The sequence below is a fragment of the Anolis sagrei genome, chromosome 10 (assembly GCF_037176765.1).
Source record: "Anolis sagrei isolate rAnoSag1 chromosome 10, rAnoSag1.mat, whole genome shotgun sequence".
NCBI lineage: Eukaryota > Metazoa > Chordata > Lepidosauria > Squamata > Dactyloidae > Anolis > Anolis sagrei.
Window position 1 is genome coordinate 32,729,706 of NC_090030.1, and position 25,095 is coordinate 32,754,800.

The 25,095-nt window shown below is 44.7% G+C and overlaps 1 protein-coding gene across 1 annotated transcript in view; it reads right to left on the reverse strand.

The window, feature by feature from the left end:
• ABCB7 (ATP binding cassette subfamily B member 7) overlaps positions 1-25,095 on the reverse strand; it is a 130,465-nt gene that overhangs the window by 35,867 nt on the left and 69,503 nt on the right. Inside the window, exons 5-10 of the mRNA XM_067471682.1 lie at positions 18,758-18,890; positions 14,520-14,788; positions 8,854-8,942; positions 8,683-8,770; positions 2,322-2,496; positions 102-259 (exon numbers count right to left, since the gene is read on the reverse strand). Coding sequence (XP_067327783.1) covers positions 102-259; positions 2,322-2,496; positions 8,683-8,770; positions 8,854-8,942; positions 14,520-14,788; positions 18,758-18,890 — 912 coding nt within the window. The remainder of the gene's footprint in view (positions 1-101; positions 260-2,321; positions 2,497-8,682; positions 8,771-8,853; positions 8,943-14,519; positions 14,789-18,757; positions 18,891-25,095) is intronic.

Genomic DNA, 25,095 nt, shown 5'->3' on the forward strand with positions numbered 1-25,095 from the left:
TTTGTTAAAAATGCAATGCAAATGTCTGGTCTGCCCCTGACACGATAAATAAATAATCCGTCTAGTAAGGGTTTTCAAAGCACTGATTGCTCAATACTTACTTTAATTTTGGTGTCGACGCTAAGCAGTGTGAACAAGGTGTTCATGTCAATGAGGGCCTGCCTCGTCTCCCTGTACACCGTCCCCAGGAAGTTCAGGGGCAACGACAGCTGGAACAGCAACCCATTCACCATCACTAGGTCGCCAACAGTGAGGTTGCCTTCATGATAAACAAAAAGAAGAAGGGGCGGGGGGTTGAATAGTTTGGAGCCAGCCATTCATCTCTGCTCTTCGAGATAAACTGCAGCAAATTGAAAAATAACCTGCGATTATCCCAGCTCAATTCCGTACTCAACAAACACGTGCACCTTAAAAATAAATCTAGTCGGTAAACATGTTTTTTAGTTTTCCCAAGTGACTAGAAATGTTCAGTCAGATTTGAGTTGCTGTGAGTTTTCCGGGCTGTACGGCCATGTTCCAGAAGTATTCTCTCCTGATGTTTCACCTGCATCTGTACACAAATGACCAGCCACTGCCAGAAGGGACAGAGAGTTTCATCTAGGCTGATGATCGTGCCATCACCGCTCAAGCAGGGAGCTTTGAAATGGTTGAACAGAAGCTCTCCAAAGCTCTAGGTCAGTGGTTCTCAACCTGAGTTCCCCAGATTTTTTTGGCCTTCAACTCCCAGAAATCCTAACAGCTGGTAAACTGGCTGGGATTTCTGGGAGTTGTAGGCCAAAAACATCTGGGGACCCCAGGTTGAGAACCAGTGCTCTAGGCAAGTGTGAATTTTGCAATTGGCTACCTTGATTAGCATTGAATGGCCTTGCAGCTTCAAGCTTTGGCTGATTCCTGCCTGGGGGGATTTTTTGTTAGGAGGTGTTAGTTGGCTCTGATTGTTTCCTGTCTGGAATTCCCCTGTTTTTCAGTGTTGTTCTTTCTTTACTGTCCTGATTTCAGAGTTTTTTTAATACTGGTTGCGAGATACAGTCTACCGTATCCATGCAGCTGTGGGCAAGTCTACACAGAGACTACCAAACGCAGCGCCCAAACATAAATCAAGGAACAGTAAAGGCACTGCAGACTAATTCAACCAGAGCAATCAGTCATAGCATACTGGTAGCCAGATTTTGATTAATAATAATAATAATAATAATAATAATAATAATAATTTATTTAATATTTATATATTGCCCTAGGGGACTCAGAGCCGTTTCCACATATGCAAAATAATACAAAAACATACAATATAAAACAGTTTCCTCCTTTCTGTTGAAATTGTCCACATGCTTGCGGATTTCAGTGGCTTCCCTGTGTAGTCTGGTATGGTAGTTCCAGAAAGGAAATAATCAGGGCCAGCTAACACCTCCAAACAATAAATTTCTCCAAGCAGGAAGCAGCCAGGCTTTGAAACTGCAAGGTTATTCAATGCTAATCAAGGTGGCCAATATAAACCTCACTTGTCTAGTTTCCAACCGACAACCTCTGTTGTCAGGAAACCATCAGGGCCAGCTAACACCTCCAAACAAAGGATTCCTCCAGGCAGGAAGCAGCCAGGCTTTGAAACTGCAAGGCTATTCAATGCCAATCAAGGTGGCCAATATAAACCTCACTTGTCTAGTTTCCAACCGACAACCTCTGTTGTCAGGAAACCATCAGGGCCAGCTAACACCTCCAAACAAAGGATTCCTCCAGGCAGGAAGCAGCCAGGCTTTGAAACTGCAAGGCTATTCAATGCCAATCAAGGTGGCCAATATAAACCTCACTTGTCTAGTTTCCAACCGACAACCTCTGTTGTCAGGAAACAATCAGGGCCAGCTAACACCTCCAAACAAAGGATTCCTCCAGGCAGGAAGCAGCCAATACAAAACAATTAATATAAATCACATAAACAAAAAATAAACTCTATTTTTATTGGAAGGATATCCAATATAAACCTCACGTGTCTAGTTACCAACTGACAACCTCTCTTGTCGGGAAACAATCAGGGCCAGCTAACACCTCCAAACAAAGGATTCCTCCAGGCAGGAAGCAGCCAGGCTTTGAAACTGCAAGGCTATTCAATGCTAATCAAGGTGGCCAAAATAAACCTCACTTGCCTAGTTTCCAAAAGACCGCACAACCTCTGAGGATGCTTGCCATAGATGGGGGAGAAATGTCAGGAGAGAATGCTTTTGGGAACATGGTCAGACAGCCTGGAAAACTCATATGACAACACAGTCAAACCACTTGTTAAGGCTTCATTTAGTCCCCCAAACCCATCAGGACAGGTGAGGTGTTACCTGCAAGAATCCCCTGGCTGGCCAAGACCATGGCGGCAGTCAAGCCAATGCTGAAGATGGTGTTCTGTCCAAAGTTCAGCAGAGCTAAGGTGGAGGTAGTTTTCAGGGAAGCGTTTTCGTAGGTCTTCAAATACCCATCATACCTCTGGGCTTCGTGCTTTTCGTTATTGAAATACTACACGGGGAAAAGAAGAAGAAGAACCCTGAAGAGTTGCATCCTTCCAAGAGTGAACTAGGGAGCCACATTTTCTATCTAGCACTGTGGTTCTCAACTTGGGGGTCGGGACCCCTGAGGGGGTCGCGAGAGGGTGTTAGAGGGGTCGCCAAACACCATCAGAAAACATAGTATGTTGTGTTGGTCATGGGGGTTCTGAGTGGGAAGTTTGGGCCAATTCTATCATTCATGGGGTTCAGAATGTTCTTTGATGGTAGTTGAACTATAAATCCCAGCAACTACAACTCCCAAATGTCAAGATCTATCTTCCCCAGATGCCACATTTGGGCATATTGAGTATTTGTGCCAAGTTAGGTCCACATCCATCATTGTTTGAGTCCACAGCGCTCTCTGGATCTAGGTGAACTACAACTCCAAAACCAAAGGACACTCCCAAATGTCAAGGTCTATTTCCCCCAAACTCCATCAGTGTTCACAAACGGGCATATTGAGTATCCATGCCAAGTTAGGTCCAGATCCATCATTGTTTGAGTCCACAGCGCTCTCTGGATCTAGGTGAACTACAACTCCAAAACCAAAGGACACTCCCAAATGTCAAGGTCTATTTCCCCCAAACTCCATCAGTGTTCACAAATGGACATATTGAGTATCCATGCCAAGTTAGGTCCAGCTCCATCATTGTTTGAGTCCACAGTGCTTTCTGGATCTAGGTGAACTACAACTCCCAAACTCAAGGTCAGTGCCCACCAAACCCTTCCAGTATTTTCTGTTGGTCGTGGGACTTCTGTGTGCCAAGTTTGGTTAAATTCCATTGCTGGTGGAGTTCAGAATACTCTTTGATTTTAGGTGAACTATAAATCCCAGCAACTACAACTCCCCAAATGTCAAGATCTATTTTCCCCAGACGCCACATTTGGGCATATTGAGTATTTGTGCCAAGTTAGGTCCAGATCCATCATTGTTTGAGTCCACAGTGCTTTCTGGATCTAGGTGAACTACAACTCCCAAACTCAAGGTCAGTGCCCACCAAACCCTTCCAGTATTTTCTGTTGGTCGTGGGACTTCTGTGTGCCAAGTTTGGTTCAATTCCATTGCTGGTGGAGTTCAGAATGCTCTTTGATTTTAGGTGAACTATAAATCCCAGCAACTACAACTCCCAAATGTCAAGATCTATTTTCCCCAGACGCCACATTTGGGCATGTTGAGTATTTGTGCCAAGTTAGGTCCAGATCCATCATTGTTTGAGTCCACAGTGCTTTCTGGATCTAGGTGAACTACAACTCCCAAACTCAAGGTCAGTGCCCACCAATCCCTTCCAGTATTGTCTGCTGGTCGTGGGACTTCTGTGTGCCAAGTTTGGTTCAATTCCATTGTTGGTGGAGTTCAGAATGCTCTTTGATTTTAGGTGAACTATCAATATCAGCAACTCAAGCAGGGAGGTTTGAAATGGTTGAACAGAACCTCTCCGAAGCTTTAGGTGCTCTTACTGCCTATTACAGGGAAAACCAGCTCATTCCTAATGTTTAACATTTACACTAATGACCAGCCACTGCCAGAAGGGACAGAGATTTTCATCTATGCTGACGATCATGCCATCAACGCTCTAGAGGGAGCTTTGAAATGGTTGTAAAGAAGTTCTCCGAAGCTTTAGGTGCTCTTACTGCCTATTACAGGGAAAACCAGCTCATTCCTAATGTTTAACATTTACACAAATGACCAGCCACTGCCAGAAGGGACAGAGAGTTTCATCTATGCTGACGATCGTGCCATCAACACTCTAGCAGGGAGCTTTGAAATGGTTGTACAGAAGCTCTCAGAAGCTTTAGGTGCTCTTACTGCCTATTACAGCTGATTCCAAATCCATCTAAAACACAAATGCTTTCATCTTAAAAACAAAAAAGCACCTCCAGGTCTGAGGATGACCTAGGAAGAAATCCCATTGTAACATTACAGCACATCCAAATGTGCTGCCAGAAGATGGAGAAGTTGGAGGGATGGGAATAGGAGTTCACATGTGGAATTAGGAACATCTGCAAGATATGACGGGGCGGAGGTCAGCTCATCTTCTGATGATGATGTGTAAGATAAAAGTAGGCTCTGAAATGGGGAATCTTCGCAGAAGGCAAGGTGTTGGTTGTGCATTGGGTTCTTGTCGCTGCCTATTTCGTGTTGGTATTGGGTCCTGGATCTACAGTTGCAGCTTCTGTTTGTGTTTTTGACTCGGCTTGGATTCCCATGAGTGCTGACTTCTTCCTTGACTACGATGCTGACTACGTGCACTTTGGGACTTCGCTACTTTGAATTCGGCTTGTTTCGACCTTTGGACTTTGTTTGACTACGCTTCCTTCCCTGCGGACTTTGTGTTTGTTAACTGTGTACTTGCTGTGCTATTTTGGGGAACCTGCGGAGCACTTTGTTTTAATCTGGTTCTTTTCTCCGGATAATCCGGGTTATTGCTCCAGTTAACTCTTTTGAACCAGGATTGGTTTCTGCTTTTGAGTTTGGCCAGAGACACTGAATTACCGTATATGCTTGAGTATAAGCCGACCCGAATATAAACCGAGGCACCTAATTTTACCACCAAAAAATGGGAAAACTTATTGACTCGAATATAAGTCGAGGGTGGGAAATGCAGCAGCTACTGGTAATACAAAATAAATATAGATACCATTAAAATTACATTAATTGAAGAAACGGTTTTTCAATGTTTACATAAAACTGTAATTTAAAATAAGACTGACCAACTTTGATTAAGCCATTATTCTAACCTTTTTCAGTGTCAATGTGCTTATGTATCCTTCCAATAATAAGAAAGTAAAATAATAAATGTAATAACAACAATAATGAAGTAAATAAATGTAATAATAATAATAATAGTAAAGCAAAATAAACGTAATAAAATACTAATAAGAGTAAAATAATGCAAATGTAATAATGCCATTAATAGAGTAAAATAATAAATTTAATAATGATAATAATAATAGAGTAAAATAAATGTAATAAAATAATAATAGAGTAAAATAATGCAAATGTAATAATGCCATTAATAGAGTAAAATAATAAATGTAATAATGATAATAATAAATAGAGTAAAATAAATGAAATAAAATAATAATAGAGTAAAATAATGCAAATGTAATAATACCAATAACAGAGGAAAATAATAAATGTAATAAAAATAATAGTAATATGTCAGGATTATTGAAAGTATGCATGTATGTTTTTTCAATGTGTGTCAATACGATTAATAATGGTGTTCATATGTATTCAAGATGGATTCAGTTATGTTCAATTGTATGTTGGCATTGTTGTTGTAAGAGTTAGAGAGGCAGAGAAGAAGAGACCTTGACAGAAGTTAAATAACGAATGTCTCTGTCTGGGAAGAATTAGGGAGTAGCCGGCTTACAGCCAAAGAGAAACTGATAAGCAGATGTTCTGTAACCGTACTATTGCTGTGCTTTGTAGTTCATGATGTAGCCCGCTGAGAAGTAGATGTATAGAGATGTACTTTGGCAGAAAAAATGAAATGCAAAGATGGGTGACGCCTGGCTCGAGAGCAGTACGTGTGAAAAAGATCTTGGAGTCCTCGTGGACAACAAGTTAAACATGAGCCAACAATGTGATGTGGTGGCAAAAAAAGCCAATGGGATTTTGGCCTGCATCAAGAGGAGCCTAGTGTCTAGATCTAGGGAAGTAATGCTACCCCTCTATTCTGCTTTGGTTAGACCACACCTGGAATATTGTGTCCAATTCTGGGCACCACAATTCAAGAGAGATATTGACAAGCTGGAATGTGTCCAGAGGAGGGCGACTAAAATGATCAAGGGTCTGGAGAACAAGCCCTATGAGGAGCGGCTTAGGGAACTGGGCATGTTTAGCCTGAAGAAGAGAAGGCTGAGAGGGGATATGATAGCCATGTATAAATATGTGAGAGGAAGCCACAGGGAGGAGGAGGGAGCAAGCTTGTTTTCTGCTTCCTTGGAGACTAGGACGCGGAACAATGGCTTCAAACTACAAGAGAGGAGATTCCATCTGAACATTAGGAAGAACTTCCTGACTGTGAGAGCTGTTCAGCAGTGGAACTCTCTGCCCCGGAGTGTGGTGGAGACTCCTTCTTTGGAAGCTTTTAAGCAGAGGCTGGATGGCCATCTCTCAGGGGTGATTTGAATGCAATATTCCTGCTTCTTGGCAGGGGGTTGGACTGGATGGCCCAGGAGGTCTCTTCCAACTCTTTGATTCTATGATTCTATGATTCTACTGAGTAAAAACTTTGTTATTTTTAAAACTGGCAGACTGCAGTGTCCTGTTTTGTGTCTGTGTGATCTAGTAACCTCATCTCCGCTGCGCGTAGACCCCAGGGTCTCACTCTGACATAATAGCAGAGTAAAATAATAAATAACTTTGACTCGAGTATAAGCCGAGGACAGCTTTTTCAGCCTAAAAAAGGGGCTGAAAAACTAGGCTTAAACTCGAGTATATATAGTGTCTCTGAGCCCTTTTTCTTTGCTTAATCAACTTTACTTTGGAACTAATTCTGAGTATTTATTTATTTATTTATCGTGTCATCAGCAACCATACCATTGTATTACAATTCTAACAGAACAAAACAAACACACAGATTGAAAAAAAACAAAACACAGATTTTGCAAGCTTGGTAGTTGGTTAAATGTCCTTTGACCAGTATCTGGCCACTTGGAGTACCTCTGGTGTTGCCGCAAGAAGGTCTTCCGTTGTGCATGTGGCAGGGCTCAGGTTGCATTGCAGCAGGTGGTCAGTGTTTTGTTCTTCGCACTCGCATGCCGTGGATTCCACCCTGTATCCCCATTTCTTAAGGTTGGCTCTGCATCTCGTGGTGCCAGAGCGCAGTCTGTTCAGCGCCTTCCAAGTCGCCCAGTCTTCTGTGTGCCCAGGGGGGAGTCTCTCATCTGGTATCACCCATTGATTGAGGTGCTGGGTTTGGACCTGCCACTTTTGGACTCTCGCTTGCTGGGGTGTTCCAGCGAGTGTCTCTGTAGATCTAAGAAAACTATGTCTTGATTTAAGTCATTGACGTGCTGGCTGATACCCAAACAGGGGATGAGCTGGAGATGTCTCTGCCTTGGTCCTTCCACTATTGGCTGCTACTTTCCGGCGGTTGTCAGGTGGTGCAATACCGGCTAGCAGTGTAATTTCTTCAGTGGTGTAGGGCGCAGACACCCCGTGATAATGCGGCATGTCTCATTAAGAGCCACATCCACTGTTTTAGTGTGGTGAGATGTGTTCCACACTGGGCATGCATACTCAGCAGCAGAGTAGCATAGCGCAAGGGCAGATGTCTTCACTGTGTCTGGTTGTGATCCCCAGGTTGTGCCAGTCAGCTTTCGTATGATGTTGTTTATAGTGCCCACTTTTTGCTTGATGTTCAGGCAATGCTTCTTGTAGGTCAGAGCATGGTCCAGAGTGACTCCCAGGTATTTGGGTGTATTGCAATGCTCCAGAGGGATTCCTTCCCAGGTAAACCTCAGAGCTTGGGATGCTTGTCTGTTCTTAAGGTGAAAGGCACATGTCTGTGTTTTAGATGGATTAGGGATCAGTTGGTTTTCCCTGTAATAGGCAGTAAGAGCACCTAGAGTTTCGGAGAGCTTCTGTTGTACCATCGCAAAGCTCCATGCTTGAGTGGTGATGGCACAGTCATCAGCATAGATGAAGCTCTCTGTCCCTTCTGGCAGTGGCTGGTCATTTGTGTAGATGTTGAACATGGATGGAGCAAGCACGCTCCCCTGAGGCAGGCCGTTCTTCTGTAATTCTGAGTCTGGCCCTTTGGCTGACTTGTCAGTTAAAGTTGCCGTGTCTTCCCAGACACGTTCTTCTCCACATCTCCACATCGACATCTCTTTTATACAGGGGCAAAACAGCACGTTTATATGGGGAAACAATCAACGTTGGGTCCTTGATCTGACTTTCCTTACGAGACACCGTTTTACTTGAAGACGTAAATAGGTGGAAGGGGAAACCTTTGGAGCCAGCCCTGTGCATCTCAATTCTAAAGGTTTTCTTAAGCGAGGGCTAATTCTGAAACTCATTATTATGTACAGAATGGAGCAAATGCAAGTTTCCATTTGAGTCAAGAGTAGGAAAGCAGGCATTAATGGATAACAACGCCAGAGTTAATGGCAATATGGGAAGTTAAAATGGTTAATGGCTCACCTTCACAGTTTCGTAATTGAGCAGCGAGTCGATGGCAGCGTTACCTGCGTCATTATCGGCTTTATTCATTTCTATCCTAAATTTAGTCCTGGAAGACAAAGAGGTTTGCATAGAGAGAGGCCTGTTCTCTGTTGCCGCAGAAATCGGTGCGTTCTGCCCTGTGAGCCTTACCTCCATTGCGTGACTCCTACCGTGAAGGCTATGTACGTCCCGAGTGTCCCCAGGGTGATTAGTGCAAAGGGACCCCCACACTTGTAATACTAGAGAAGACAAAAAGAGAGAGAAATGGGCAATGAAACAATTTAAACATTCCAATCTTCCAAAGTATTCAGACTGTTGCAACTCAGAGTAAGCTTCGCCTTGCTCCCAAACACCACCACACCAGAGCTGTAGGTTTATAGTCAAAATAAAGAATAAGCAATGCAAAGTTTCAAAGACAGGTTAAATGCAGAATACAGTTCCAAGGATCTTCAGGTAAAAACAAAAGGCACAATCCTTTAAGCAAGGGTCAAAACAGAGTCCATGGTACATACAGTGAAACACTAGCCCCAAGAATCACAATGCAAGAAACCCAAAGTATGCTGCTTTCAAGCCAAGGTTATTCCATGAAGCTTTCAGGCTAAAAAGCTATGTTGAACTGACACTTTCTCTTCGTTCACGAGAAGCCTAAATACCTTTTGCTAACATGAAAATCTGCGAAGCCCACCTTCTCCAAGATGAACTGAACCACCTAAACTGGGCTCTACAGGCCAATCGAGACTCCACCTCAGACATCAGAAGAATCATAGAATCATAGAATCAAAGAGTTGGAAGAGACCTCATGGGCCATCCAGTCCAACCCCATTCTGCCAAGAAGCAGGAATACTGCATTCAAATCACCCCTGACAAATGGCCATCCAGCCTCTCCTTAAAAGCTTCCAAAGAAGGCGCCTCCACCACACTCCGGGGCAGAGAGTTCCACTGCTGAACGGCTCTCACAGTCAGGAAGTTCTTCCTAATGTTCAGATGGAATCTCCTCTCTTGTAGTTTGAAGCCATTGTTCCGCGTCCTAGTCTCCAAGGAAGCAGAAAACAAGCTTGCTCCCTCCTCCCTGTGGCTTCCTCTCACATATTTATACATGGCTATCATATCTCCTCTCAGCCTTCTCTTCTTCAGGCTAAACATGCCCAGTTCCCTAAGCCGCTCCTCATAGGGCTTGTTCTCCAGACCCTTGATCATTTTAGTCGCCCTCCTCTGGACACATTCCAGCTTGTCAATATCTCTCTTGAATTGTGGGGCCCAGAATTGGACACAATATTCCAGATGTGGTCTAACCAAAGCAGAATAGAGGGGTAGCATCACTTCCCTAGATCTAGACACTATGCTCCTATTGATGCAGGCCAAAATCCCATTGGCTTTTTTTGCCGCCACATCACATTGTTGGCTCATGTTTAACTTGTTGTCCACGAGGACTCCAAGATCTTTTTCACACGTACTGCTCTCGAGCCAGTACCGAGAGCTGCAAACCGAGAACAAACCACGAGAGTAAAGATGAAGATCCACCCAGAGGAAAAGTGTTCTTGCCATACATCAAGGGAACCACTGACCGCATAGGGAAGCTGATGAGGAAACACAACATACAAACCACTTACAGACCCACCAAGAAAATCCAACAAATGCTACGTTCAGCAAAGGACAAGAGGGATCCTCTCACCTCTGCAGGAGTCTACCGTGTACCATGCAGCTGTGGACAAGTCTACATAGGGACCACCAAACGCAGCGTCCAGACACGCGTCAAGGAACGTGAAAGGCACTGCAAACTACTCCAACCAGAGAAATCAGCCATAGCAGAGCACCTGATGAATCAACATGGACACAGCATATTATTTGAGAACACAGAAGTGCTGGACCACTCTCATAACCACCACGTCAGACTACACAGAGAAGCCATTGAAATCCACAAGCATGTGGACAACTTCAACAGAAAGAAACCATGAAAATGAACAAAATCTGGCTACCAGTATTAAAAAACTCAAAAATTACAACAGCAAAACAACAGAGGGGAAACAAACAGGCACATAAAATCACTCTCAACAAAGGGTTCCCCCCAGGCGCTTCCAAGCCATTGAATGCAAATCAAGGTGATCAGCTGAAACATTCACAGCTAGCCCCAACAGACATAAGTAAGTCCTTTGTCTCACCCTGGTCATTCCACAGATATATAAACCCATTTTTCCTACTTCCAACAGACCTCACTACCTCTGAGGACGCTTGCCATAGATGCAGGCGAAACGTCAGGAGAAAAATTGCCTCCAGAACATGGCCATATAGCCCGGAAAAACCTACAACAACCTAGTGATTCCGGCCATGAAAGCCTTCGACAATACAACATGAAAATATTTAAGCTCTCACCAACATGAAAGCATTGCGATGACCTTTCCCCGAGCTGGCTTCTCTTCTGCTAGCTAGGCATGAACTCCTCCTGACCCACAAATCAGGATGTGCTTGCCGGGTCAGGTCACTATCAAGGCTTTCTGCACTTTCACTATCAGCGTGGGAAGGCAAAGGCCTCTCCACCTGTTTGATATCTAATTAATTGGCATTCCTTTCTTCTGGGAACCGCTTTGTTGACTCTGCACTGTCTGTTGGAGCCTCAGAAAAAGACCTAGGAGCAGGCCCAGGAATCTGAGGCAGAGAAAAAGAGCCAGGAATCTGAATCCCATCATCCTCATCACCAGAGAACATCTCAGGCCCAGAATCACGCTGAACCACAACAAAGACAAAATTTGCAAAAGCAACCATCTTCTGACAGATGTATGGAAATGCAAGCAAGGAACACAACCCAGTTCCCAGATACTTGTGAGCTCCTCCACAGATCTTTGTGGACAACCCATGCAGATATGATAAAATGACTGTCATATTATAAAAAAATGGAGAATGGGAGGCGCATCCTATGCCTGGGGTTAAACCGCAGATTATTTATTATTTACATATTTATTACAGTATTTATATTCCAGGACTCAGGTTGGATTACAATGCACATATACGTGGCAAACATTCAATGCCATTAGACATAAAACATATACAGAGGACGAAAGTAGCTGTGGTCATTGACTCTAACAGTTTTTGGCCTACTCGCTCTCCTCAGGATGACACTACCTTTGGCCCACTGACTAACAGTTTTTGGCCTACTCGCTCTCCTCAGGACGACACTACCTTTGGCCCACTGACTCACAGTTTTTGGCCTACTCGCTCTCCTCAGGACGACACTACCTTTGGCCCACTGACTAACAGTTTTTGGCCTACTCGCTCTCCTCAGGACGACACTACCTTTGGCCCACTGACTCACAGTTTTTGGCCTATTTGCTCTCCTCAGGACGACACTACCTTTGGCCCACTGACTCACAGTTTTTGGCCTACTCGCTCTCCTCAGGACGACACTGCCTTTGGCCCACTGACTAACAGTTTTTGGCCTACTCGCTCTCCTCAGGACGACACTACCTTTGGCCCACTGACTAACAGTTTTTGGCCTACTCGCTCTCCTCAGGACGACACTACCTTTGGCCCACTGACTCACAGTTTTTGGCCTACTCGCTCTCCTCAGGACGACACTACCTTTGGCCCACTGACTCACAGTTTTTGGCCTACTCGCTCTCCTCAGGACGACACTACCTTTGGCCCACTGACTCACAGTTTTTGGCCTATTCGCTCTCCTCAGGACGACACTACCTTTGGCCCACTGACTCACAGTTTTTGGCCTACTCGCTCTCCTCAGGACGACACTACCTTTGGCCCACTGACTCACAGTTTTTGGCCTATTCGCTCTCCTCAGGACGACACTACCTTTGACCCACTGACTCACAGTTTTTGGCCTACTCGCTCTCCTCAGGACGACACTACCTTTGGCCCACTGACTCACAGTTTTTGGCCTACTCGCTCTCCTCAGGACGACACTACCTTTGGCCCACTGACTCACAGTTTTTGGCCTATTCGCTCTCCTCAGGACGACACTACCTTTGGCCCACTGACTCACAGTTTTTGGCCTACTCGCTCTCCTCAGGACGACACTACCTTTGGCCCACTGACTCACAGTTTTTGGCCTATTCGCTCTCCTCAGGACGACACTACCTTTGGCCCACTGACTAATAGTTTTTGGCCTACTCGCTCTCCTCAGGACGACACTGCCTTTGGCCCACTGACTAATAGTTTTTGGCCTACTCGCTCTCCTCAGGACGACACTACCTTTGGCCCACTGACTCACAGTTTTTGGCCTACTCGCTCTCCTCAGGAAGAAACTACCTTTGGCCCACTGACTAACAGTTTTTGGCCTATTCGCTCTCCTCAGGACGACACTACCTTTGGCCCACTGACTCACAGTTTTTGGCCTACTCGCTCTCCTCAGGACGACACTGCCTTTGGCCCACTGACTAATAGTTTTTGGCCTACTCGCTCTCCTCAGGACGACACTACCTTTGGCCCACTGACTCACAGTTTTTGGCCTATTCGCTCTCCTCAGGACGACACTACCTTTGGCCCACTGACTCACAGTTTTTGGCCTACTCGCTCTCCTCAGGACGACACTACCTTTGGCCCACTGACTCACAGTTTTTGGCCTATTCGCTCTCCTCAGGACGACACTACCTTTGGCCCACTGACTCACAGTTTTTGGCCTACTCGCTCTCCTCAGGACGACACTGCCTTTGGCCCACTGACTAATAGTTTTTGGCCTACTCGCTCTCCTCAGGACGACACTACCTTTGGCCCACTGACTCACAGTTTTTGGCCTACTTGCTCTCCTCAGGAAGAAACTACCTTTGGCCCACTGACTAACAGTTTTTGGCCTATTCGCTCTCCTCAGGACGACACTACCTTTGGCCCACTGACTCACAGTTTTTGGCCTACTCGCTCTCCTCAGGACGACACTGCCTTTGGCCCACTGACTAATAGTTTTTGGCCTACTCGCTCTCCTCAGGACGACACTACCTTTGGCCCACTGACTAACAGTTTTTGGCCTACTCGCTCTCCTCAGGACGACACTACCTTTGGCCCACTGACTCACAGTTTTTGGCCTACTCGCTCTCCTCAGGAAGAAACTACCTTTGGCCCACTGACTAACAGTTTTTGGCCTACTCGCTCTCCTCAGGACGACACTACCTTTGGCCCACTGACTCACAGTTTTTGGCCTACTCGCTCTCCTCAGGAAGAAACTACCTTTGGCCCACTGACTAACAGCTTTTGGCCTACTCGCTCTCCTCAGGAAGAAACTACCTTTGGCCCACTGACTAACAGTTTTTGGCCTACTCGCTCTCCTCAGGAAGAAACTACCTTTGGCCCACTGACTAACAGCTTTTGGCCTACTCGCTCTCCTCAGGAAGAAACTACCTTTGGCCCACTGACTAACAGTTTTTGGCCTACTCGCTCTCCTCAGGAAGAAACTACCTTTGGCCCACTGACTAACAGCTTTTGGCCTACTCGCTCTCCTCAGGATGACACTACCTTTGGTTCACTGACTCTAACAGTTTTTGGCCTAGTCACCCTCCTCAGGAAGACACTAGCTTTGTCCCTCTGACTCTAACAGGCTTTGGCCTACTCATTCTCCTCAGGACACTAGCTTTGGCCCACTGACTCTAACAGCTTTTGGCCTACTTGCACTCCTCAGGACGAGACTAGCTTTGGCCCACTGACTCTAGCAGGTTTCAGCCTACGCACTCTTTCAGTGCTTGACTCACATTTTAGTAATAAAAAATACTTAGTTGATTTTTAGTATTTCTCACCAAATGACTAAGCACATGACTGCTTCTATTTTCTGAGCCATGTGCCCTGTTCATGCAAGTATAGCCGAGGCCTTTTCCACTTACTAAAATCCCGCTGACGAGACCCACTTCAAACAAGGTGGGCCCCAGGTTGAAGACCAAGGCGCTGAGGATGAAGCTGATGCCTCTGGTCCCCCGGTCAATGGCTTTGGACAAGGCGCCTGTCTGCCGGTTCAGGTGGAAACTCAGGTCCAGGTTATGCAGGTGGAGGAAGACGTTCCTGGCTATCCTTCGGATGGAGTTTTGGGCAACTTTCCCAAAAACTGCATTCCTAGCTTCATTAAACAAAGCAGAGCCGGCCCGCGAGATGCCGTCTGGTGAAAAGAGAAAGAGTAAGAGGGATGTTAGATTCATGGACCGAGATCCTTTAACATGATGGTGGAACATATTTATAGCCAGGGGACTTGCAGAAGGAAACTTTAAGGAAGTACATATACAGGTATAATAATAATAATAATAATAATAATTATTATTATTATTATTATTACCACCCTCTTGATGTTAACAGTTCCATAGCTTTCGTTGCCCACAAACAACTCAGTTTTCCATTATTTCATCGCATTTTCGGTGAATTTTCTAATATTTTCACAAACTCCGATGACATCTAGACATTTGATAATCCAACAATGTGGCAGTGAGTCAAATGCTTTTTTTGTAATCAATCCAAGGTGTATAGAGGTTTGTTTTGCGGCTTTTGCAATTCTCCAGTATCATTTTGTCAATTAGAAACTGATCTTTCGTGCCCCCACTTCTTCTTTTATTGCCTTTTTGTTCTACTGGCAAGATGTTATTTTCCTCCAAGTAATCCTGGATTTGATCAACTATTATTCCTGTCAGCAGATTGAACATTGTCGGCAGACATGTTATTGGCCTGCAGTTTCCTGGTATGATCCCTTTTGCTGGATCTTTCTGTATCAAATATGTCTTCCCAGTTTTTATCCATTTGCTGATGTTTCCAGTTTGCAGCATCTCACTGAATTGTTCGGCCATTTTTGAGTGCAGGCTAATCAGATATTTAAGCCAAAATCCGTGCAGTTGATCATTGCCAAGTGATGTCCAGTTCTTGACTTTCTTCACTCTTTCAGGTATCATTTCTGTTGTTATTTCTAAGGTTCTCATTTTGTTCTCTGAAAATTTATTTTCAAAGTCTTTTATCCACTCAGCTTTTTTGTTGTAACCTTTCTCTTTTTTCTACAGATCTTTCCAGAACGCATTTGTAGCTCTTTTTTTTCCTGGTTTTTCATTTTTCACAGCCACCTGCTGATTTGAGCCTTACTGGGATCTGCACACATTATTCGCCGATACACCACACAGTCCTAGACACTTGGGAAATGACCGACGTGTGATTCAATTCAACAGCCAGCAGAGGATCTGCTGTGGACTCATCTTGTTGTTGGGGTTCAGCCTGTGTGTGAACCTGAACCCGAACCTGATTCTCTGATTGTATTCCCTGATGCCAATGAAGATGTCAATGTGAATTCTGAGGCCAATTTAGATGAGGATGGTTTGAGTAGTGAAAATCCTACAGCCTTGGAAAGTGAAAGTCAAAATTCCCATGAGAACATGCATTCCGAGCCGAGTGGAGAAGTTTCACTCCCATTTCCTCCCAGCCTTAGTTCTCCAGAGAATCTGACACCTGGTCTGCCTAATGAGGATAGTCGGGGGCAGATTTGGCAGAGCCAGGGAGAAGCACAAAGTTTACGTAGGTCAGCCAGATTGAGAGAAATGCAAACAAAAAGGTCAGGCATGTCTCACAATAGATTTCTCGGTCTTAAGTATGCCTGGCCTGAATGCAGCTTCAGACCAGGCATCGTTCCAGATTCATGTGCAAGCTTTTGCAGGTCTCCTGATTCAAGTGCCCTTATTCCTCGGAGGTTTTCTAGTTGTTCCAAGTACGGTTAGTGGATTGCTAACAGGTTCCAGGATTCAGCAGTTTTGCTGTGGGTTTTATTATCTTGTTTATGGACATTTCTTGTTGCTGATTTTTACTGTGACTTTTTACCTTTGCATTTTTCCTCTATTTTGTATTCATCTGTCATCAATAAAAAAGGATTGTTTTCTTGAAGCCAAGTGTGGTGGATGGTTGTCTGAGGGTCCAGTTTCCTGCTCTGGGTTGCAACACTTGTTGTGTTTCAAATAATAATAATCATCATCATCATCATCATCATAATCATAATAATACAATCCAGAGCAGAAGAGAAAACTGGCGAAAGAAGGCAGTTCCTGGGAAAAATTGAGAGTCAAATTGACAAAAAAAACCATGGATGTGGCTCATGAATGCAGACGGAGGGCAAATAATGCGTGCAGATCCGAGTCAGGTAGCCTTTTGCAGCTGGCAGATGGTAATCTTGTCAGCGCCAATTGTGTTTAAGTATAGGCCAAGGTCTTTAGGCACTGCACCTAGTGTGCCGATCACCACTGGGACCCCTTTGACTGGCTTGTGCCAGAGTCTTTGCAGTTCGATCTTTAAATTCTCATAGCATGTCAGCTTTTCCAGGTCTTTTTCTTCAATCCTGCTGTCGCCTGGGATTGCAACATTGACAATCCATACTTTGTTTTTTAACACGATCGTGAGATCAGGAGCGTTGTGCTCCAAAACGCTGTCTGTCTGAATTCGGAAGTCCCAGAGTAGCTTGACGTGTTCATTCCCTGTAACTTTTTCCGGCTTGTGATCCCACCAGTTCTTGGTCGCAGGCAGATGGTTTTTGTGGCACAAGTTCCAATGAATCATCTGAGCAACGGTGTTGTGCCTCTGCTTGTAGTCTGTCTGCGCGATCTTCTTGCAGCAGCTGAGGATGTGATCTATTTTTTCATCTGCTTCCTTGCAGAGTCTATACTTGGGATCTGTTGTCGACTTTTCAATTCTGGATTTGATGGTATTGGTTCTAATGGCTTGTTCTTGGGCTATCAGAATCAGGCCCTCCTTCGTCTCCTTTTTCAAAGTTCTATTATTATAATTTTTATTACATTTATTATTTTACTTTACTGTTATTAGAAGGATATGTAAGCACATTTACATTGAAGAAGGTTAGAATCGTGGTTTAATCAGAGTTGGGCAGTCTTATCTTAAATTACAGTTTTATATAAATACTAGCTGTCCCCTGCCACATGTTGCTGTGGTCCACATGGGAGTTGTGTGTGGGAGGTTTGGCCTAATTCTATCGTTGGTCGGGTTCAGAATGCTCTGTGATTGTAGGTGAACTATAAATCCCAGCAACTACAACTCCCAAATGTCAAGGTCTATTTTCCCTGAACTTCACCAGTATTCAAATTTGGGCATATTGAATATTCTTGCCAAGTTTGATCCAGATCCATCATTGTTTGAGTCCACAGTGCTCTCTGAATGTAGGTGAACTACAACTCCAGAACTCAAGGGCAATGCCCACCAAACCTTTCCAGTATGAAGAAAGAAAAAGAAGGGGGAAAGCGAGGGAGAGAGGAAAAGAAGGAAAGGAAGAAGGAACAGGAAGGAAGGGAAGGAGGGAAAGAAGGAAAGGAAGGAGAAGGAAGGAAGAAAAGGAAAGGAAGGAAGGAAAGGGAGGAAAGAAGGGAAGTGAGGGAGAGAAGGAAGGTCCTTCATTCAAGCACCGTGGACCTTCCTCGCCTCCTCCCCCTCTTCCTCTTCCCCTCTCCTCCTCCCCTCCTTCCTTGCATGGATGCTCCGTTGCTGCTGCCGTTGCTGCTGCTTTTCCAACAGGGAAAGGAGGAGGAGGAGACTGCTCTCCTGACATAGGAGGGAAAGAGAAGGGACTGCATGCGGTGAGCCTCCACCTCCACTGGACTCGCTTGTGTGTGTGTGTGTGGCCGTGCACGTGCGCCTGGCATTAACGGCCGGCTGTTTCCCCGCGTGGCCATGGGTCTCTGTAGACATGCAGTTTCCCCTTTGTGAACATGCAGTTTAGAAGTCCTTTCTGCTTTTTGTTTTCATGGTTTTTTTGAGTGGAGAACATACATTGGGTTGTTTGGGACATAGTGTCCAAATTTGGTATTAATTGCCCCAGTGATTTCTGAGTTCTGTGAATAGCACAAACGAACATGACATTTTTATTTATATAGATTATTATATTAAACTCAGACTTCATACGCAGAATCCCTGAGGACAAACTATGAGTACAATAAAGGATGACTATAACAGCAATTATTTCCGACCAAAAGTGTTGGCACGGGATTTCATGCACCCAGATGCGGAGAAGCGTAAACAGCGAAAAGTCGGCGGTGTTAACGCTCCAAAACCTTCTGGAAGAAAGTTCACACCTGTTGAAAGACTAAGGAATCACACTTACATCCAATCAGAACCGCCGTTGCCATAGTTGTGACGGTATTTGGCGCATCGCTCAGGTTCAGCACATTTCCAGACATCTGGTTGAGGTTGTCGACGGCGTATTTGAACATGAAGGGAACCACTATATTCATGGCCTTTAAAAAAATGTACAAAATGTGGTGATTACACAAGACGTGTAATACAAAGAAAAGAAACACAGAGATCAATGTCATCTCTTCCTTAGGAGGCTTTCCTTTGTAGTAAATAATATGGTTGCACTGTTTACAACAAGGTTTCCATAACACAACTAAACAACTACATAGTAGCTTTACAGACAGCAGCCTTCACACTGGAGCTTTCTCACACAAGGCTTCTCTCACACAGAGGTTTACCTCCCTCTCCTCAGGACGACACTAGCTTTCGTCTACTGGCTCTAACAGGTTTCAGCCTTTTATTTATTTATTTCGGGTATTTATACCCCGTCCTTCTCAGGGCGGCTTCTCACCGGCACATATTTGATGCCTCAAGTAAACACAGTAAAATACATATCAAAACCAATAATAATAAATAGTGAAAACATTAATACAACAAAATCTACTAAAAAGAAAAACAAACTAGTCTGGTGGCAATTGTCCAACTGTAGCTGGAGACTCCATTAAGCTTGTTATAAGGATTATCAGGAGAGGAAGGCCGAGTAGTAGAGAAGATTTTAAAATAATTTGAATTTATCAGACAGGGAAAGATATAAAAATAATCCCAAGGATGCTTCACCAAATTATAAGGAACTTCCCACTAAGGATCACACCGCTATACCACCAATTATAATGAATATCACAGGAAGGAAGTAATTGAATATATATTTGAATTAAGCCTGAAATGTTTCTTCAATTGGGGTACGCTGCCACCTTATAGCTCAGTATTAAGGTTGAGTTATATGTGTGAAGAGGATACTTAGTAACACCCTTCTGTGTTACAATGGTGTTTATTGTCCACAGAGGGTTTAAATACCAATGACGTTCACACACAGGCTGTTGTAATGTGTTAACTATAATAAAACGTTTATTTAACAGGCTTAAACTCTTCTGGTACAAATGCGTAATGGTTTCTGTAAGTGAATGGCACAAAAGCTTTTGGTTACGTTTGATGTACAATTCTTAGATGGGTACTGGGTTCAAATCTAGAGTTAACAAACAGGAGATTATCTCAGGAAATTAATCTCTGATGATAATTCCAAACCAAATTCCCACTTTCTGGAATCTAGCCAAACAATCTTGGCCTAGCCTTCCTCAGGAATAAAAGAAACAGACCATAAGCAAGGTCCTGTTTCCACTGTCAGTATTCCTGGCTAATTCCTCTAGCCCTTGAATACTACAAAAGGTTAACCTAGTTCTCCTATTTAGCACTATCTAACTATGAAACCAACCGACTACCTAACTCCCCAACTGACAAATCCCAACTACCAAAACTCAAGCCTCAAATTCAACAGGTACACTTTTTTCCTCTATTTGAATATTAGGCTCTGCCCCCTATTCCTAACCAATCCTGGCCATCTACTCTTTGCTTACTGGACTAGGACATGCCCCCTCCAAGAAAACCTGACCTAAGAAAACTCTGCCCTCCTGGCAGAGCAGGGAAAGAGAAGGGGCTCCATGCGGCAAGCCTCCCCCACCACTCCCATGGTGCCCACTCTCGCTTGTGTGTGTGGGGGGGGGGCATGCATGCGTGCCTGGCTCCTCAAGCTTTAACGGCCAGCTGTTTCCCCGCGAGGAGGAGGAGGAGGGGGCGTGGCCATGGTTCTCTTTGTAGACATGCAGTTCCTCCTTTGTGGACATGCAGTTCAGACGTCCTTTCTGCTTTTTGTTTTTGTGGGGTTTTTTGAGTGGAGAACATACATTGGGTTGTTAGGTGTACCCTGTCCAAATTTGGTGCCAATTCGTCCAGGAGGTTTTGAGTTCTGCGAATACTACAAACGAACATTACATTTTTATTTATATAGATAGATGGCAGTTTCTAATTGGTTCTGTCATAAAAATCGCCAATAATGAAATAATAATTACATTTTGAAAGTTTTGTTAGAGTTCTGAAATTTTCACCACCAGAACTTTAGTTTTGTAAGTACTTTAGAACCATTTAGAACCGTGGATTGCCCAGGTCTAGTAAATACTGTGTTTTCTGATGGTCTTTGGCAACCCCTCTGACACCCTTTGGCGACCCCTCTGACACCAGGGACCCCCAGGTTGAGAAATGCTGGTCTACTCACTCTTTCAGTACCTGATTCGCACTTTTGTAATCAAAAATACCATGTTAATTTTTTTAATATTTCTGACAATTATTTCCCCTGAATCAGTGGCAATTATGATATCTGCTATTAGTTGGTTAGTAGCATGAGTTTGCAAACTGAGGAAGAAGGCCTCCCTTCCTAAACTGAAGCCTGCACTTCCTGCTGATTCTTCATAAATACCCGTTTGTGCCGCAACCAAATAATGTGCTTCAGTTCATTCTGGAGGCTCATTAAAGTGATGACAAGGCTGGGAAGCACAAAGTGGAGAGGCTCAACACAGCATGTATTTATAGTGCCGATAAGTTACAAATGGTCATTGGAGAGCCTTCAGAGCACGGTAGATAGAAGTATTATTTATAGGACTGGAGGCAGAATCCACCCCCACCCCCTTTTTTGACAATAGGGACCCCCCAAAACACAGAAAGACGAACCGAACCAAGTATCCCATCTGGATACAAACAACGGAAACCCGTGCAGAAAATAGGACATAAGAAAGATGAAGAGGATACAGGAAAGCTTCTCTGTGTATGTGTATATGTGGCTGGTGTGCCCAAAGTGCTCTTCCAGCTGTCACCACCCAATCCCTCTCCAATGCCAGAAATACAGCTTAATGGTGTAACATTAGAAAATGTTGACCAACACCGCCTGAGCTCTGCAAGTGCAGCATTTTTCCGAATGAAGCAGAGAGTGTTTGAGGACCAGGGCATCCGTAGGGAGACCAAGGTGCTTGTCTATAAAGCTATTGTCCTCCCAACCCTTCTATACGCCTGTGAGACGTGAACTATCTACAGACGTCAACACTGACACCGAAATACAACACCGCCTGAGCTCTGCGAGTGCAGCATTTTTCCAAATGAAGCAGAGAGTGTTTGAGGACCGGGACATCCGTAGGGAGACCAAGGGGCTTGCTTATAAAGTTATTCCCCTCCCAACCCTGCGATACGCCTGCGAGATGTGGACTGTCTACAGATGTCACATGCAACTCCTGGAACTATTCCATCAGCACTTCCTCCGGAAAATCCTGCAAATCTCTTGGGAAGACAAGTAGACAAATGTCAGCGTGCTGGAAGAAGCAAAGACCACCAGCATTGAAGCGATGGTCCTCCGCCATCAACTCTGCTGGACTGGTCATGTTGTCCGGATGCCCGACCACCATCTCCCAAAGCAGGTGCTCTACTCCGAACTCAAGAATGGAAAACGGAGTGTTGGTGGGCAGGAAAAGTGATTCAAAGATGGGTTCAAAGCCAACCTTAAAAACTCTGGCATAGACACCGAGAACTGGGAAGCCCTGGTCCTTGAGCGCTCCAGTTGGAGGTCAGCTGTGACCAGCAGTGCTGGAATGTGGGGAAAATAGAGCTTGACATTTGGGATTTGTAGTTACTGGGATTTATAGTTCACCAACAGTCAAAGAGCATTCCGAGTCCCACCAACGAAAGAATTGGGCCAAACTTCCCAAATAGAACCCCCACAACCAACAGAAAACATTGTGTTTTCTGATGGTCTTTGGTGACCCCACTGGCACCCCCTTGTGACCCCCCCCTCCAGGGGTCCCAACCCCCAGGTTGAGAAATGCTGCTCCAGTGGGAAGCGACCACAAGATCTTAAAACAAAACCCAAACAGAAGCCCATTTGCCCAACTCTTTCCTTCCATTTCAGAATCAGCAGGAGTAAAGCGACATGGTTGCAATCCTGCACTGAGAACGTCGAAGTGTTAAATATTATTTCTCCAGCGTCGCTTTAGGAACAGTGTATACGCCGACGAGAAAAGGAACGCACGTATTCCGCTGAGGTTTCCTGGAAGCAGCATTAAGCAGAAAAAGCGGAGTGCTCCTCTAAGGAGAGAGACACTTCAGAAATCCTTTGTGTATTACTCTCAAAGTTTAGGGATTTTTCACTCTCCGATTGTTTCAACAGAACATGTGTCCTTAAACACACGCACCACGTTCTTTCCACAGCAGCCTCTCAGGCCTCGTAGCAGAGAGACATGTGCTTGTCTCAACAAAGCAAGTCCCCTTTCTGGTTCCCAATGCCCAAAACACATGGCTTGGAAATGGGGGAAGGCAAGGGTGGACGGGGAAAACCGTTTTTGCAAGTTTTAGATCCATTTATTTCGTTTATGTCCCACCTTCTTCCCAGTAAGACAGTGTTTCTCAATCTGGGGTTCGGGAGGGGTCGTCATCAGAAAACACATATTTTTGAGGGTCTGAGGAACCCCTTTGGCAGAGAAGGCTGAAGATCTCTCTACCTGTGCATGGTGCGCATGTGCGGGAGAGTGAAAGCACGCAAGTTTGGAGGGAGGTGTTGCAATCCAGAGCAGGAAACGAGGCCCTAAGATAACTATCCACCACACTCGACTGGGAAAAAACAATCCTTTTTTATTGAAGAAAAATGGTTACAACATAAAGGAAAAATGCAAAGTCAAAAGCCACAGCAAAATCAGCAAGCATGAATGTCCATGAACAAGATCAAAACCCAAAGCCACACTGTAAAATACTGGAACCTGTTAGCAATCCACTAACCGTACTTGATGTCCTAGAAATCTTTCAAGATGATGGCCAGGGAAACCGGGAGAACTGCCAAGGTCTTCATCAGTCTAAAACGATGCCTGAACTGAGAAAGTCAGCCCGGCGGAAGGCACTTAAAGCCGAGGAATTGGTTTCGTGAAACGCCTCCCTGCTTTGAAGCCGTTGTTTGTATTTCTTTTAATCTGGAAGACCTTCGCAAGCAGAGTGATATACTCCTGTCTTGCCAGATCTGGCCCCTTCTATTCTCATTAAGGTTCCCAGGTGGAGAAGGGAGTGAAAGGTCATCGCTTCCCTCTGAAACATTCTCATGAACACTGATACTTTCATTTTCCAAAACTACAGAAGTTTCTTCCTCACTAATTTCAGGAGCATTGTCATCAAGAAGTACATTTTCATTAGCATCAGTAAATATATTTTCATTAGCATCAGGAGGTACAAACAGAGAATCAGGTTCAAACTCAGGCTGAACTCCAACAGGAGGCTCACTCCAGCAAGCCCCTTAAAGGCATGGGGATTCTGTGTAGGAAGTTTGACCCAATTTTATCATTGGTAGGGTTCAGAATGTTCTTTGATTGTAGGTGAACTATAAATCCCAGCAGCTACAACTCCCAAATGTCAAGGTCTATTTTCCCCAAACTCCACTAGTGTTCACATTTTGACATATTCAGTATTAGTACCAAGTTCGGTCCAGATCTATCATTGTTTGAGTTCGTTGGGGAAAGAGTTGCCTGGTAGCCACGTGGGCCTCATGGAGCCGCTGCGGAGGCTCCAGCTGCTGCTGTGGCGTGCCTCGCTAAGCCCCTACCCCTCCGTTGGGCCAGGCCTTCTCCTTCCTTCCCTCTTTCCTTTCCTCAGTCCCTCCCCTCCCCAAAAGCAAAAGGACTCTGCCTTCCTGCATGGAAAGGGACTCCATGGCGAGGTTTCTCTTCTCTCAAAACGGTTGATGCTTCATTCTTCTCGCCCAATGGGGAGAGGGGCTTTTGCACATGCTCTGTAAGGCATTTTTCTTTTTGGGGAGTTTTAAGTTATTTCCCCTTCATTTCTTTACATTTTTTTTGTTGGAGAGACATAGATCGGATTAGAATGTGTTTTGCTGCCAAGTTTGGTGTCAATTCGTCCAGTGGTTTTTGAGTTTGAGAATCCCACAAACGAACATTACATTTTTATTTATATAGATGACTAGCTGTCCCCTGCCACGCGTTGCTGTGGCCCACTCTGGTGGTCATGGGGGTTCTGTGTGGGAGGTTTGGCCCAATTCCATTGTTGATGGGGTTCAGAATGCTCTGTGAATGTAGGTGAACTACAAATCCCAGTAAGTACAACTCCCAAATGTGAAGATTCTATTTTCCCCAAACTCCACCAGTGTTCACACTTGGGCATCTTGGATATTGGTGTACAGTTTGGCCCAGATCCATCATTCTTTGAGTCCACAGTGCTCTCTGGATGTGGGTGAACTATAATTCCCAAAGTCAAGGTCAATGTCCACCAAACCCAGTATTTTCTGTTGGTCATGGGAGCCCTGTGTGCTAAGTTTGGCCCAATTCCATCATTGGT